Source organism: Microtus ochrogaster, linkage group LG9, assembly GCF_000317375.1.
Source record: "Microtus ochrogaster isolate Prairie Vole_2 linkage group LG9, MicOch1.0, whole genome shotgun sequence".
NCBI lineage: Eukaryota > Metazoa > Chordata > Mammalia > Rodentia > Cricetidae > Microtus > Microtus ochrogaster.
The window spans coordinates 29,782,010-29,795,338 of NC_022034.1; the positions used below are offsets into that span (position 1 = coordinate 29,782,010).

General features: G+C 42.3%; 1 protein-coding gene across 1 annotated transcript in view; it reads right to left on the reverse strand.

Moving 5' to 3' along the window:
• Nucleotides 1-8,666, reverse strand: part of Crybg1 (crystallin beta-gamma domain containing 1) — a 120,335-nt gene extending 111,669 nt beyond the window's left edge. The window contains exon 1 of the mRNA XM_005363590.2: nt 8,629-8,666. Within this exon, the coding sequence (XP_005363647.2) occupies nt 8,629-8,640 (12 nt within the window). The 5' untranslated portion in view covers nt 8,641-8,666. The remainder of the gene's footprint in view (nt 1-8,628) is intronic.
• Nucleotides 8,667-13,329: the final 4,663 nt, after the last annotated feature.

A 13,329-nucleotide genomic window follows, 5' to 3' on the forward strand; every position in this document is an offset into this window, starting at 1 on the left:
CAGGCTCAACAGTGCCATCTCTCCAAGTGAGAGATCCTCTCTTGGTGGCCTCAGGAAAACAAGTGAGCATCACAGGCCAGGACGCCTCTTTATTGCTTGCATGATGTCACCACAGCTTTAATTTTCTCCCATATTGCATTTGCTGGTAGGAATTCAGGCTGACATTTCAGGATGTCAGAACAATAACAGTAATTACCACTGTGTGGAGCTTTGCATTGTCCCCTGCGGTTTTGGACCACTGGTGATTCCTTACAGCAGGTATGCTGGCCAGGACAGTCACCACCTGATGTTCCGAAAAGGAGGCCTGTCTCCCCTGAAGCTGGCTGCGGTATTACAGAAGACCCCTCTTAAGTGTTTTCAGACCCCAAGTTTTAAGTCTTGGAAACTTTTTGTGTCATATGCAAGAAATGAACTTAGACAAAGAGCGGGAGAAAGCATAGAGCGAAGGGCACGGTGGCTCTTCAGCTCACATGCCAATAACTGCAAGCCCTGTGCCTCTTTCCCATTTGCCAGACAGTCCTCTAGGGATGCAGAGGGCAGGAGAGAGAGGGAGCAGGGAGAGGGGAAGGAAGAGAAGGAGAGGAAGGGAAAGGAAATGATGCCACAGAAGAAAAATATTTCATATATATATATTCAATATATATATATTCAATATATATATTCAATATATATATATTCAATATATATATATATATTCAGGGCTGGCTAGATGTGGTGGCCCATGCCTTTAATCCCAGTATTCCAGGGGCAGAGGCAAATGGATCTGTGAGGTTAGTCTGGTCTAATAGCAAGTTCCTGGACAGCCAGGAATAGTTACATGGAGAGAACCTGTTTCAAGAAAAGAAAATAACAGAAGCTCTTGTTAGAGCTAAGCATCATGGATTGTCACAGTGTCTCTCCATATAAACAAAGCAGTAAAACTCCAAAGAAAGAATAGGAAAAGAGAATTCGTTACAAAAATATAAAATCATCAAAAAACATTTTTTTAAAATCGCAATCTCATTCTTTTTCCTTTTATTGATTTACTTTTCTTTTTTGAGACTGTCTTATTCTGCAGCCCAGGTTGGCCTAGAACTCATGACAATCCTCCTGCCTCATCATCCCAGGTGCTAGGATTATAAAGTGAGCCACCATTTCTGACTTTCAACCCCATTTAATTGAAGAATTGCAAATTTAAATAACCGATGCCAACAGACTGGCAAGATTTAAAAAGATTGATTGCACATATCGTAGAAGAGGGAAAAAACGGACCCATTCACTACTGGGGTGAAGCTGAAATCCCTTTTTACAGCCAGTCTGAGAATAAATTCTGAAACACAAAAGCTTTTTGCTTAGCAATTCCACTTTAAGAGAATTTAGCTCATAGGAGTAACTAACAAAAACAAGGGAAACCAAAATAAGACAAAAGGTAAAAGGTAGAACACAGAAGAACTGTGGTAGCCTATCCATCGTATGATGTATAAAGAACATGACTTTTCACAAAGGAACCTGCTGAGTGACCAGGAAAGAGGATAACCAAGGTTTCTTAGTTAAGGAAAAACAAGCTATCCAGGTCATCTTCAAGCTATGGAACAAGTTCCAGGCTGGACTGAACTACAGGTGACACTGTTGGGGACAGACAAGCAAAGAACAAATGAGTTGGAGAATCATGTGTGCTGCTTGATTGAACTTTCTGTTAAAAACAGCCTACTCTGGACCAACTGCTCACGTCATAAGTAGTAAGGGACACAAGCTAGGCCAGTCACCTGTCAAGGTAGGGAGAGCCTTAAACCTCTGTTTTGTATATTTCACTACAACTGGACATTTCTTTGGCCACACAAAAATACAATATTGAGAAGAGAAATGATAAATATGTTACCATGTTGTTGAAAAAAGTAAACACCACCCCCTCTCACAGACAAAGCCTTCTAGCTTGGCAGTACAGGAAATGGACTGGCTTACATATATTTATGTGTTTATTTATACATATGTAAATAAACGACACCCTCGGTGGCTACTTCAAAAAAAGAGACAGCATGTACTTGGGAAGGAAAGAAAACAAATCCTTTACTGAGCTTTCCTGTTCCATCCTGGTGACCCTGGCATTTTTAAATGGAAAGCTGGCAAGACATAAATAATCAATCCTCTCCCCCCTTCCCACTAGATCAGATGATTTAGGTTTTTGGAGGAAAATAACCAACACAGGAAACCCCACTGCTTGAAAGCCATCTATAGGTACCAAGGCAACAGCCTCTGGTGAGCGCTCCTGTGCAGGGAAAGGCTGTGCTATCAGGCTGAGAGACAGGGCTATAGATGTCCAGGCCACTGGGCTCTGTTTCCCCAGGGAGCCGGGCCACTGTATAGCGTGAGAGGGGAGGAGAAGGGTGGAACTGTTTCTGAGGCCCACACATGGCTTTATTTGTACACACCGGTCTTCAGTGAGATTTCTTGATCTGTAAGAGCCTAAACAAAAACAAGGTTTATCCTGGCACTGAAATACTGCCTGCAAGACAGCATTGCTTTCCACTGTGGACTGACTGTTTTCCAGTCATGTAGGACTGACGTGACCCTGTGTTCCGCACTTTACACGTTATTGGCACAAAGCACCTGACAGAAGCAGTTTAAGGGGAAGGGGGTTATCTTGCTCACAGTCTGCCTTGTCAGGAAGTCATGGTGGCAGGGACTGATGTGCCGGTCATATTACAGTTAAGGGGAGTCTTCCCACCTCATGTGACCTGATCTAGCAGGAGGACTCACTGACAGTCCAGTATAGGCTGGATTCAGAGTGCGCTTAAGGCACTGGCAGTGCAAAGGGGAAAGTGAACAGTTTTCCTGGGCAGAGGCTGCTGAGAAACAGCTTGTCTACAAGTAACTGAAGAGTGGGCATGGGAAGAAGGTGTCCAAAGGCAAGAGACTGGCCTGTGAAGGCCACCTGGGGCCAAGCAGAATATCCCACACAATACAGGCAAGACTGTCACAGTTTATAGCAAATCAGAGGGTCCAGGCAATCACGAATACATTCCTAAGTTTCAACTTTAATCAGAATAATGCTTAAATCATTTCTCCTCCTTCAAAAACTGTTTGAGTAAACAGTATTTTCACAGAGCTCCAGGACGGGAATGCAAACATACACCCCATCAAAGCTTGTGTCTCCTACCTGTCCACTTCCTGCCCTAACCCATCACAGCTAATTATTACTAGTGCTAATTTATTAATTAGAGACTTCGCATCTCCCAATATAGAACAGGCTAGTTAGGAGCTGGCAATCCTCCTGCCTCAGTCTCCCAAGTTCTGGAGTCTGCCTTCACACCCAGCATTCCTAGCTTTCAGTGTACACTTCTATATTCAGTGCATTGCTAAACAGATAGATACATGTATGCTCTATCCTGCTGCCTGTTGTATAGGTTACAACATGCTATACACTCTGCTTCCTGTCTTAGACTTTTGTTTTGCTTTGCGTTATTTTCATTCCTTAGATCAATAGTGACTTAGTATAGAGACGCCTGCAGTGCAGACACCTTGAAATGAAAGACCGATTAGAGATGAAGTACTTACATAACCTAGATAGGTTTTTGTTGTTGTTGTTGTTATTTTTAGTAGTAGTGAGCGAACCTTTAGCCTCATTCATGCTAGGCACAAACTAAATCCCAGTCCCTGGAGTTACCTGTGTAGGTAGGCCCTGTCCAGGGCAAGGTAAAGTGAATGACAGAAGAGTTGACTGGAGAGGGAATCAGAGGGGACAAGATACGTCCTAGGACTCAGCAGTCTCAAATCACAATACCAAATGGCACAGATTATCCAAAATCAAGTCCCTGAGACTGGAGAGACAGTCCAGAAGTTAAGGATGCTTGCTACTCTTTCAGAGGACTGGAGCCCGGTTACCAGGACCCACATGAGGTGGCTCATGACCAACTATAATTCTGGCTCCAGAGGATCCTATACCCTCTTCTGGCCTCCTGCGGCACACAGACAGATGGGCATACATGAACATATATAAATGCAAACACACACACACACACACATTAAAAATAATGAAATCCTAAAAGGAAACTACAATGTGGGATTGAAGTGTGCAGAATAAAGATGCTTTTTAGTCCTTGAGATGGTGACTGTGGGAAGGTTGAATCTTCTTTGGTAAAAGCCTTCATCTCAGCACTATAGTTGGGTCTTGACCTTCAGGATGTGGGAACGTCACTGGTCTTCAAGATGGTTTTAACTATTTTTAGTGAAATTGGCAACCAGAGTGCCTTAAGACAGCATGAGAACCTAGTGACGAATGTTTCTGTCCTGCGTCTCGGGACAGCTTTCAATGGGAGACATGACACTCTGGCCTGTGGGACAGTGTAAGGCTGGGATAGGATTAAAGTTGGAGGCCTCTCAAACATAGCGTATTGATCTACTGGATGGAATGAGATTGAGGACTGGGCACTGAATGAGAAAGCAGTGAACAGGTGACTTTACCTTTGTAATTAGAAATCTTTATTTCTGTGTACACAAGGAGATATAGTAAATGTCATCTCATTTTAATGGAAGGATTCAATATAGTATCACCAGCTTTAAGGAATGTTGTTACAGAACTTTAAAATTAGTAACATAAAAGTAGAAAATGTATGGATCCAAAATAAACTGTGGGTAAATTCTGCTGTTTGGGAAACACAAAGTATTTAGCTTTGCAAATTAAAAATGTGAACATCAGTTTGAATAAAGAGATGCATCTTTACAGAGCATCATCAGCTTGGGGGGGGTCTCTGGGGAATCCATACCTTCTCCTTGGGAAGTGAGGCCATGGGTGGTCCTGATCTAGGTGCCTCAGTAAACCTGAACCCCACAGAAAAGGTCTACTAGGGAGAGTGTATAGAGACAAGGGGAGTTTGGGAAGCAGGAACAGTACAGGGCACGCATGCACCGTGGGTTAAACACAAAGAATTTCCTTTTTTCCCCTTAAGAGATTGACCCTGGGGTCTTATTCATGCCAGACAATTGCTCTGCCACTGAGAGACACCCTGGGTCTGAGCTACCCTGCATTTAAGTCCAAACAACTTAATTCCATCCAAAGTGATGGTCCTGGTGGAGGTTCTGGCATCTCTGAGATACAGATCCAGTTGACTGTCTCAGCCATTCCTCAAGAGAGGTGAAATCAAATGCACATTGGTGGGCAGGAACGAGGGGCAGCCAGCACTTGCTGTGCAGACATGAGGACTAGAGATGGGTTCCCAGGACACATGTGAATGCTGGATAGATATGGCTGGATATCTACAATTCCAGCAGCACAGGGAAGGCCGAGACTCCCTTTGTCTGGTCTGTCTAGCCAGACTTGCCAAGTCAGTGAGCTCTGGGTTTAACTGAGATACCCTGTTTCAGTGAATAAAATGGAGAGTGAATTAAGGAAATTTTCCATCAGGCCATCACGTGCACACACATGAATACACATCACATGTACATTAGGAAAAAAATCCACAACAGTGATGAGAAAGATTATGAGAGTCAGGACTCAGGTAAGAATAAAAAGGAGGTGGAAGATGCTGGAGGAGCAGAAAGGACAACAGGGCAACAAACGGAGAGAAGGAGGCAGTAGTGGACCTCAAAGTCAGCTCTTCCTGCGGTACTTTGGCAATCCCTAGGGAAGAGCATCACACAGTGTAGAACAGAGGTTGTACCTGGATGACCCCATTCTAGGTGACACTTGGGGACAGTGTGGCCTGAACTATTTCCTGCTTCTTTCCTTCTACCAAGTGTTCTGTCAACACTGGGTTCCCTATTCACTTGGCAGGGGCTTTAAGCTCTGATCTTTCTACCTTCCCTGCCTCTTCTCCCTTTCTGTGGCCTCTGGGTCTCCCCTGAGCAATGATCAGGACTTGGAGTTTCTTGGCTGTAGCCTGAGGGTGTGAGCAGGGGCTCAGGAACCAAAAGTCCTTGCTGTGAAGAGACAATGGAGCTGCTGATGGCAATGCATGGCAAGCAGGGAGAGCCTTCACTGTCCCTCCCCAGGGAATCTATCCTTTGTTCTAAACTGCTTTTTAAAAAGTAATTCTTTTATTTTATGTGTATGAGTGCCTGGATGTATGAACGTGTACCACCAGAGCTCCTGCTGTGCATGGAGGCCAGAAGAGGGCACTGGGTGGACTAGAATTGGAGTCACTGGCAGTTGTGAGCCACCTTGTGGGTGCTGAGATCTAAACCCAGGCCTTTGATAAGAGCAGCTGGTGATCGCAACCTCTTTGTCGTCTCTCTAGCCCCTCTTTTGCCTTATTCTGAATGCTGCCACAAATCATTTCCTGGACTTCAGCAACCATAAGAAACTGAACTGAAATTGTATTTACAGAGATATTTTCATCTTAAATGATAAAGGGCATAGTTTAATAACACTTGAAACTCTAGCTAAGGTCAATGACCAGACTAAGGTCACCCATAGGTATAAATAACTTTATAAATAAATAATTTATACAGACAGAAGAAAGTGAGAAATCAACTTGAAAGTAGGCATAAAGTGTAGAAAGTTTATTCATTTAAATTTGATTTTTCATTTCAATACTTGAAATGAAATGCTGTTCTGAGTTAGAAAGTACTCTGATTCTGTGGTAATAATGATACTGCTTTTATTTAGTTTGTTTTCTTATATTAAAATTATTCTGCATCAATTTTACCTATCTATTTTTGCTATGTTATGATGAAATACAAAGCATGCTCTTGTAATCTCACCATGCCTTTTTTCTACAACTTAACATCACTAAGCAATAACTTTTTGGTTTTGTTTGAGGTGTTATAGATTGAACCATGACTTTCTGTATGCCAAACACATGCTCTACTAGTGAGCCCATTTTTTGTTTTTACCCTAAAATTCACAATATAGAACAATTGACCGTCTGAATTATTTTACGAGTCAGTAGACAGTCCCTAGTACATTCAGATTGATATACAATCAATATCCAGAACTCTTTTAACCTCGCTTTATAACCCAGGGTATTCTTGAACCTGACAGCCTTCTGTCTTCAGCTGCCAGGTGCTGGATTCCAGGCATGAGCCACCGTACTTGGCTTGCTCCAAGTAGTTTCCTTTCAATATATAGCTAATGAAGCAAATGTCTTTTGCATTTGGAGAAATTTCTTTCATAACAGAGTATCCTTTTTATGCACCCTCACTGATGTTATAAGTTATAAGGAAAAGATGTATTTTGCCTCTTCTGGGGCCTGCCAACAACTTAGCCCTCACTGTCACTGAGGGCATCAATCTGATCTCCTATACTGCAGATGCAGACATTACGGAAAGTGTGTTCATACATACAAGTGAACACAGTTAGCAAGAATACATATCTGCATTTCCTACCCCAGGGAAACTTTTCTTTAAAGAAAATATAATTAAATCAGAGATTGGAAGCAGGGCGTTGTGTATCCCAAGTATAGAGAATGTTCTGTGAAAACACCAGCTAGCAAATACTGCCTGGGAGAAGTGGCCATGTCTTGAATTTCAATGCTCAGGAGGCAGAGGCAGGAAGTTCTTGTGAGTTCCAAACCAGCCAGGGCTACATAGTAAGATGTTGTCTCAAAAATAAATAGATGAATAAATAAAAATAAAAAATTTAAAAATTTTAAAAAAGAAAGAAAAAGGAAAAAAAAAGAAAAGCAACTAATAACCGTGTTGATCATCTAACCACAGGAAGAAGGCTAATGCTTTAGGGGAAAGAAGCACAGACCTTAAATACTGATATTATAGTTCTGAATATGTCCCAAGTAACAGGAGAAAGGTAGACAAAGATCCATGTCAGTGACGAAGAATGACTGAGGGCAGTGAAGGCGTGGACCCACCATATTCAGTGAGACTCCTTTATTACCATACATGTAGATACATTATGTTATACTGTATATTATACACTGTATATAATATATATTTGGTATCACACTGAATTAGATAAGTCATATGTTAGATAAAATAAGCATAGCTAACCCTGTCTCAAAAAACCAAAAAGGCATAGCTATATAATATGTGTCTATATATAGTACATAATGTTCCTTATATGTATGTATTGTTTAATAAGATGGCTTATCTTAGATGCTTTAATTACTAAAATTATTTACTTCTGAAAACCATACATTGAAAATTAAACATTAAAGCTGGACATGGTGGCACATACCTTTAATACGAGTGCTGATGGAGCGGCAGGGCTGCGTCCCGCCACCCGGTTAGCTTTACCCGAAATAATTACATGGAAACTGTATTCTTTTAAACACTGCTTGGCCCATTAGTTTTAACCTCTTATTGGCTAGATCTTACATATTGATCTAACCCATTTTTAATATTTTGTGTAGCACCACGAGCTGGCTTACCAGGGAAGATCTTAACCTGCGTCTGTCTGGAGTGGGAGAATCATGGCAACGGCCTGACTTGGCTTCTTTCTCCCAGTATTCTGTTCTGTTTACTCCACCTACCTAATTTTTTGTCCTATTAAAGGCCAAGCAGTTTCTTTATTAATTAACCAATGAAAGCAACAGACAGACAAATGACACTCCTCCATCATACCAACACTTGGGAAGTAGACACAGGCAGAACTCAAATTCAAGGCCAGCTTGGTCTATAGAGTTCCAGGATAACCAGGGCTACACAGAGAAACTCTTGTCTTAAAAAACCAAGAAAAAAAAGAAAATGAACTATTACCTTCTTAAACATTGCAGACTCTGTAGATGAAGGGCCAGGTACCTCACTGGGGTTGTAAGATAATTGTGGTTCCCCACCATGCGGTGCTAACTCCTGGGAATCCTCTTGGCTCCCATCTGGCACACCAAAAGCTCTAGAAAGGATGGAAATGGTTTCCCAATGAGTTATCAAAGAGTTGAAAACTGAAGAGATGTAAAGACATCATTGTAGATAATCTGGTATTCTTGCAGCACACCATATGTCTTGATTATGTCACTGGGTAGCTAACTGAATTGCTTTACATCCCATAAGGAAACAAGTCAGAATGGATAGGCATACAGACACCAGATGGACGGGAGATTCTGACATGAAGCACACCATTTCATTTTACAGTTTCTCGGTTGCTTTGCTGTCACAACTGCTAAGAAAAGAAACACAGCAAAATGTGGTGACTCACACCTGCAATCCCAACACTAAAGAGCTGAGGCAGGAGAACTGCTGAGAGTCTGAAGCCAGCATGGGCTACAGAGTGTAACTTCGTCCCAAAAACAAAACCCAAAACAGCAAACAAGAAATGACAATGAAGTTCATAGGTTTCATGAATGCTGGAAGAAAAGTGGACACGGAATCCCAGTTAGCAGAAGGATGTACCAGGAGGGTCCAACTTGTGGACTGTGGGCACATTGGTACCTGGCTATGAACAGCTTGTCATAAAGCCATAAACTTACTTAAAACATGATGAGGTTTTATGGGACTTATTTTTGTAGTTCAATTGTTGAGCATAAACTCTGTAGATGACAAAGTCATGTCCCAACATCCAAAGGCTAGCCACACCTGAAAGGCTTTGCCAGGAAAAGTAACTATTCCCGGGGCTATGAAATGAATGGAAGCCGGGCGGTGGTGGCGCATGCCTTTAATCCCAGCACTCGGGAGGCAGAGGCAGGCGGATCTCTGTGAGTTCGAGACCAGCCTGGTCTACAAGAGCTAGTTCCAGGACAGGCTCCAAAACCACAGAGAAACCCTGTCTCGAAAAACAAAACAAAACAAAACAAAACAAAACAAAACAAAACAAATGAATGGAAAGAAGCTATTCCCTTTATCCACCCCCTGCCATCTTCTCTTGCACATATTTTCTTTGCTTCTAACACTCATTTTATTCAAACACCTATCTATTTCAAACATATATCTATCCCTCATACATTTTCTTTCTTTTTTTTTTTTATTTTTCGAGACAGGGTTTCTCTGTAGCTTTTGGTTCCTGTCCTGGCACTAGCTCTTTCTAGACCAGGCTGGCCTCGAACTCACAGAGATCCGACTGCCTCTGCCTCCCGAGTGCTGGGATTAAAGGCATGCGCCACCACCGCCCGGCTCCCTCATATGGAATCCATATCCAACCAAAGTAGTCAGTCATGTCTGGTCCTAGCGTTTTGGTTCCTTTACCAGTAATTAATTTAGGCAAATCCCATGCATATCTCTTTGCTGATGTTACCACCTATGTCTCAGTGACCTGTAAAGTGTTCACTGTCAGTGAAGCAGGGAAAGAAGTAACCATTCAAGGCCCCAGGTTTCACAGAAGAAGCAGAAACTTGTGAGAATTTCTATAATATGCCGAAGGTAAAGAGACCAATGGGGCAACGCCATAGAGTTCAGAGAAATTCAAGTCAGGGAGGTAAGATCAGTAAGGAAGCTATGTATGGAAATAGTGTGTGTGTGTTTGTTGTTGCCTGTTTTGTTTTTGGAGTTAGGTAACCCAGGTTAGCCTTGAACTTTCTATGTCAACAAGTATGAACCCGATCTCCTGACCCTCCTGCCTTTGTTTCTCAGCTATTGGGATTACAGGAGAGTACCACCATGTCTGGTACTATGTGGGCATAATTTGGGGAAGTCTATCCTCTACAACTTTATTAAAAAACATTCTTTGCATGACATTAAATGAGAAGGTACATTAGAAGCAGTGTTTTTGTCTTCCTTCTATACACAGCAAAAAAAATTGTTGGTCTAGAAAGGAACAAAACTAAAGGATCTCATAGATGTGTCATAGTGAGGTATTCTGTAATCCTAGCACCCAGGAAGTAGAGGCAGAAGGATTCTGTGTTCAAGGTCATTTGGGGCTGCATAGTGAGATGCCAAAAAAAAGTATGATTTCTTTAGCTAGAACATAACTTCACTCTCAATAAATTTAATACATGCAACATTTGATAGATATAAAAGTCATCTTTGGCTACATAGTGAAGCTCCATCATATAGAACAACAACAACAAACCCAACCCCCAAAACTAAGAGTCCTTCAGGCAACTTTTTCTTTAAGAATTTAAAGACTATATACCTATAGTCTTTAAATTATATATATATCTATAGTCTCTCTCTCTCTCTCTCTCTCTATATATATATATATATATATATATATATATATATTCCTGAATCTTTGGGAGAATTTGAATGACACCTGAACAACAGCTGAGAAGGTATAAAGACTTACCACACTGTGCCATTCATCAAGACCTGTCCTCACAAGCTGCTCCACTCTCCCTACCAATGCTCACCCGACCTTCTGCTCACAAACATGCCAAAAGGACTAGCAAGTGAGACAAGACACTTAGAACTTGAAACAGAAAAGTTGTTTCTTATAAATTGGGACAGTTAAGCGAACTGTATAGATAGGCTGCTGTCCTTAATATTGTTCCTCTTTGGAGGAAAATATATGTTTATCAAATTACCCAGGAGTTGAGGGGAGGAAAGTGCTCGTGTGTGCTCCCTAAGCATCATGATACTGAAGGCCCAAGAAGGGAGCTGCCCCTTCCTGCTGCGCCACTCTGACGAGAAAGAGGCTGACGAGGTTGCTCTTTCTACACGTTGCGCTGGTGCGTCAGTCCTTGCCTGGACATAGTATAGACCCTCTCCCCTGAAAGTGACACAGAGTCTAACTCAGAGAAACCATTAAAAAAAGCTTGCTAACATATAAAACAAGAGGAATTGGTGAATCCAGTTGCTTCTAAATTCTGTGGTGGCTCCAGTCACAGGAATGGCAGGCTATCTTTCCATGCATCTCCCTTAGAAGTGAGGAAATGCTTTCCAGAAGGCATTTCTTGCCATGTGTCACACATGCCAAACTAGTTCCTGAACCTGTCTATTGAGGCTAGAGCTAAAGGACATTACTGTCCACAGAATGGATGCCTGAAAATCCAGGATTCTGGTAGGAAAGAATGAGTAGAGAGATGTGGAAACGGACGCTCTTTATTTGCCACCCGGCTTTTTTGTGAAACATGCTCCCCACACTTACTGGGACATTGGTAGAGGCAGAGGGAGGAAATGTTTATGACTGAATCTGAGGCATCAAAGTAGAGACTTCTGTGATTTAGGCCTCACAGTAGGCCAAATCCAGGTCAAATCCAGGTCACCGGCTTGCCCTCTTGACTTGTGGGGTTAAAAAAACAAAACTGCAAATTTGTGGTAGTAAGGCTCAGCACAGGGTAGATTCCATTTGACTTGCCTGAACTCCCGATCTCCCAAACTCAAGAGACTCACAGTTCCAAGGTAGGCTTCTCATCAGTGGCCAGTGAAGGAGAGAACTAGACAGGCGGTTCCAGGGAAGGGCCCTGCTTTAGTGCTTATCTGAAACAGGAAATGCTGTTTATGGCACACCCATAACTTCAGGTCTGCCTTTGAAGGAGGTGGAGGTTCAGGTGCTGTGACTTCCCTTTCCTTGTGACCCAGATCGAAGCACTGCAGCTATGCACTTGGCCACACAAGGCATCCTCTCAGATTCTGCTCCAGGACTTAGGTGAGGGGTGAGGAGAGGCCACGTGATGTGTGGGCTGAGAGGTTATCACGAGACAGGTTTAGCCCCAGGGCAGCCTTTCCTACAACCCAGATGCTCCCACCATCCATAAGTACTTCCCACTTCCTCTATATCACTTCCTATCTATACCCACGGAACTCCTAAACACAGCAGATTTACTGTCTAAATGCTTTTCCTAAAATACCATCCTTTAATCCCAGCACTTAGGAGGCAGGGGCAGGAGGATCTCTGTGAGTCCTAGGACAGGCAGAACTACAAAGTGAGACCCTGTCCCCAAAACCAAAAAACAACCCCCACAAACAAACAGACAGACAAACAAACAAAAATCCACAGTCTCCAGACTGTAGAGCAATGGCTTAAAATATTACCTATGCAATGTTTTACATAGCAAGAAAATGCTCAGAGTCAAGGTAGAGGTTCTGTAGATTCTTAGCTAACTTTATAACTGCTTACATTTCTAGCCATGCCAGATATCAACATACATAAAAAGGAACAACCATACCCAACCTCTAGGACACTGAGTGTCTATGAGACCTGGGACTGTAACAGTTTCAGTTCTGAAGAACATTTGCATGTAGACTAGACACTGGCAAATTTCCCTAGCCTAAAAGCCAACCTTGATATGATATTTGCAACAGCAAAGACCAGTTTGAAAGTTGCATAATCGTTCATGTCTAAGGGAGTAAATCTTAGTTTCATCCCTAACAAGCAGGCAAAGGAGCCATAAGAAAGGCTGAGCGTGGTTTCCTGATGAGAAATTCAGGATTTGGAAATGAGTAAGTTGTTTCCTTTGGAAAGAGTCCTTGCTGAAAATCTATACATACAAGTAATATTATATGGTTTCAGTAAGTAGTAGTTAGGAATACACACACACACACTACACACACACACACACACACACACACACACACACACACACACAC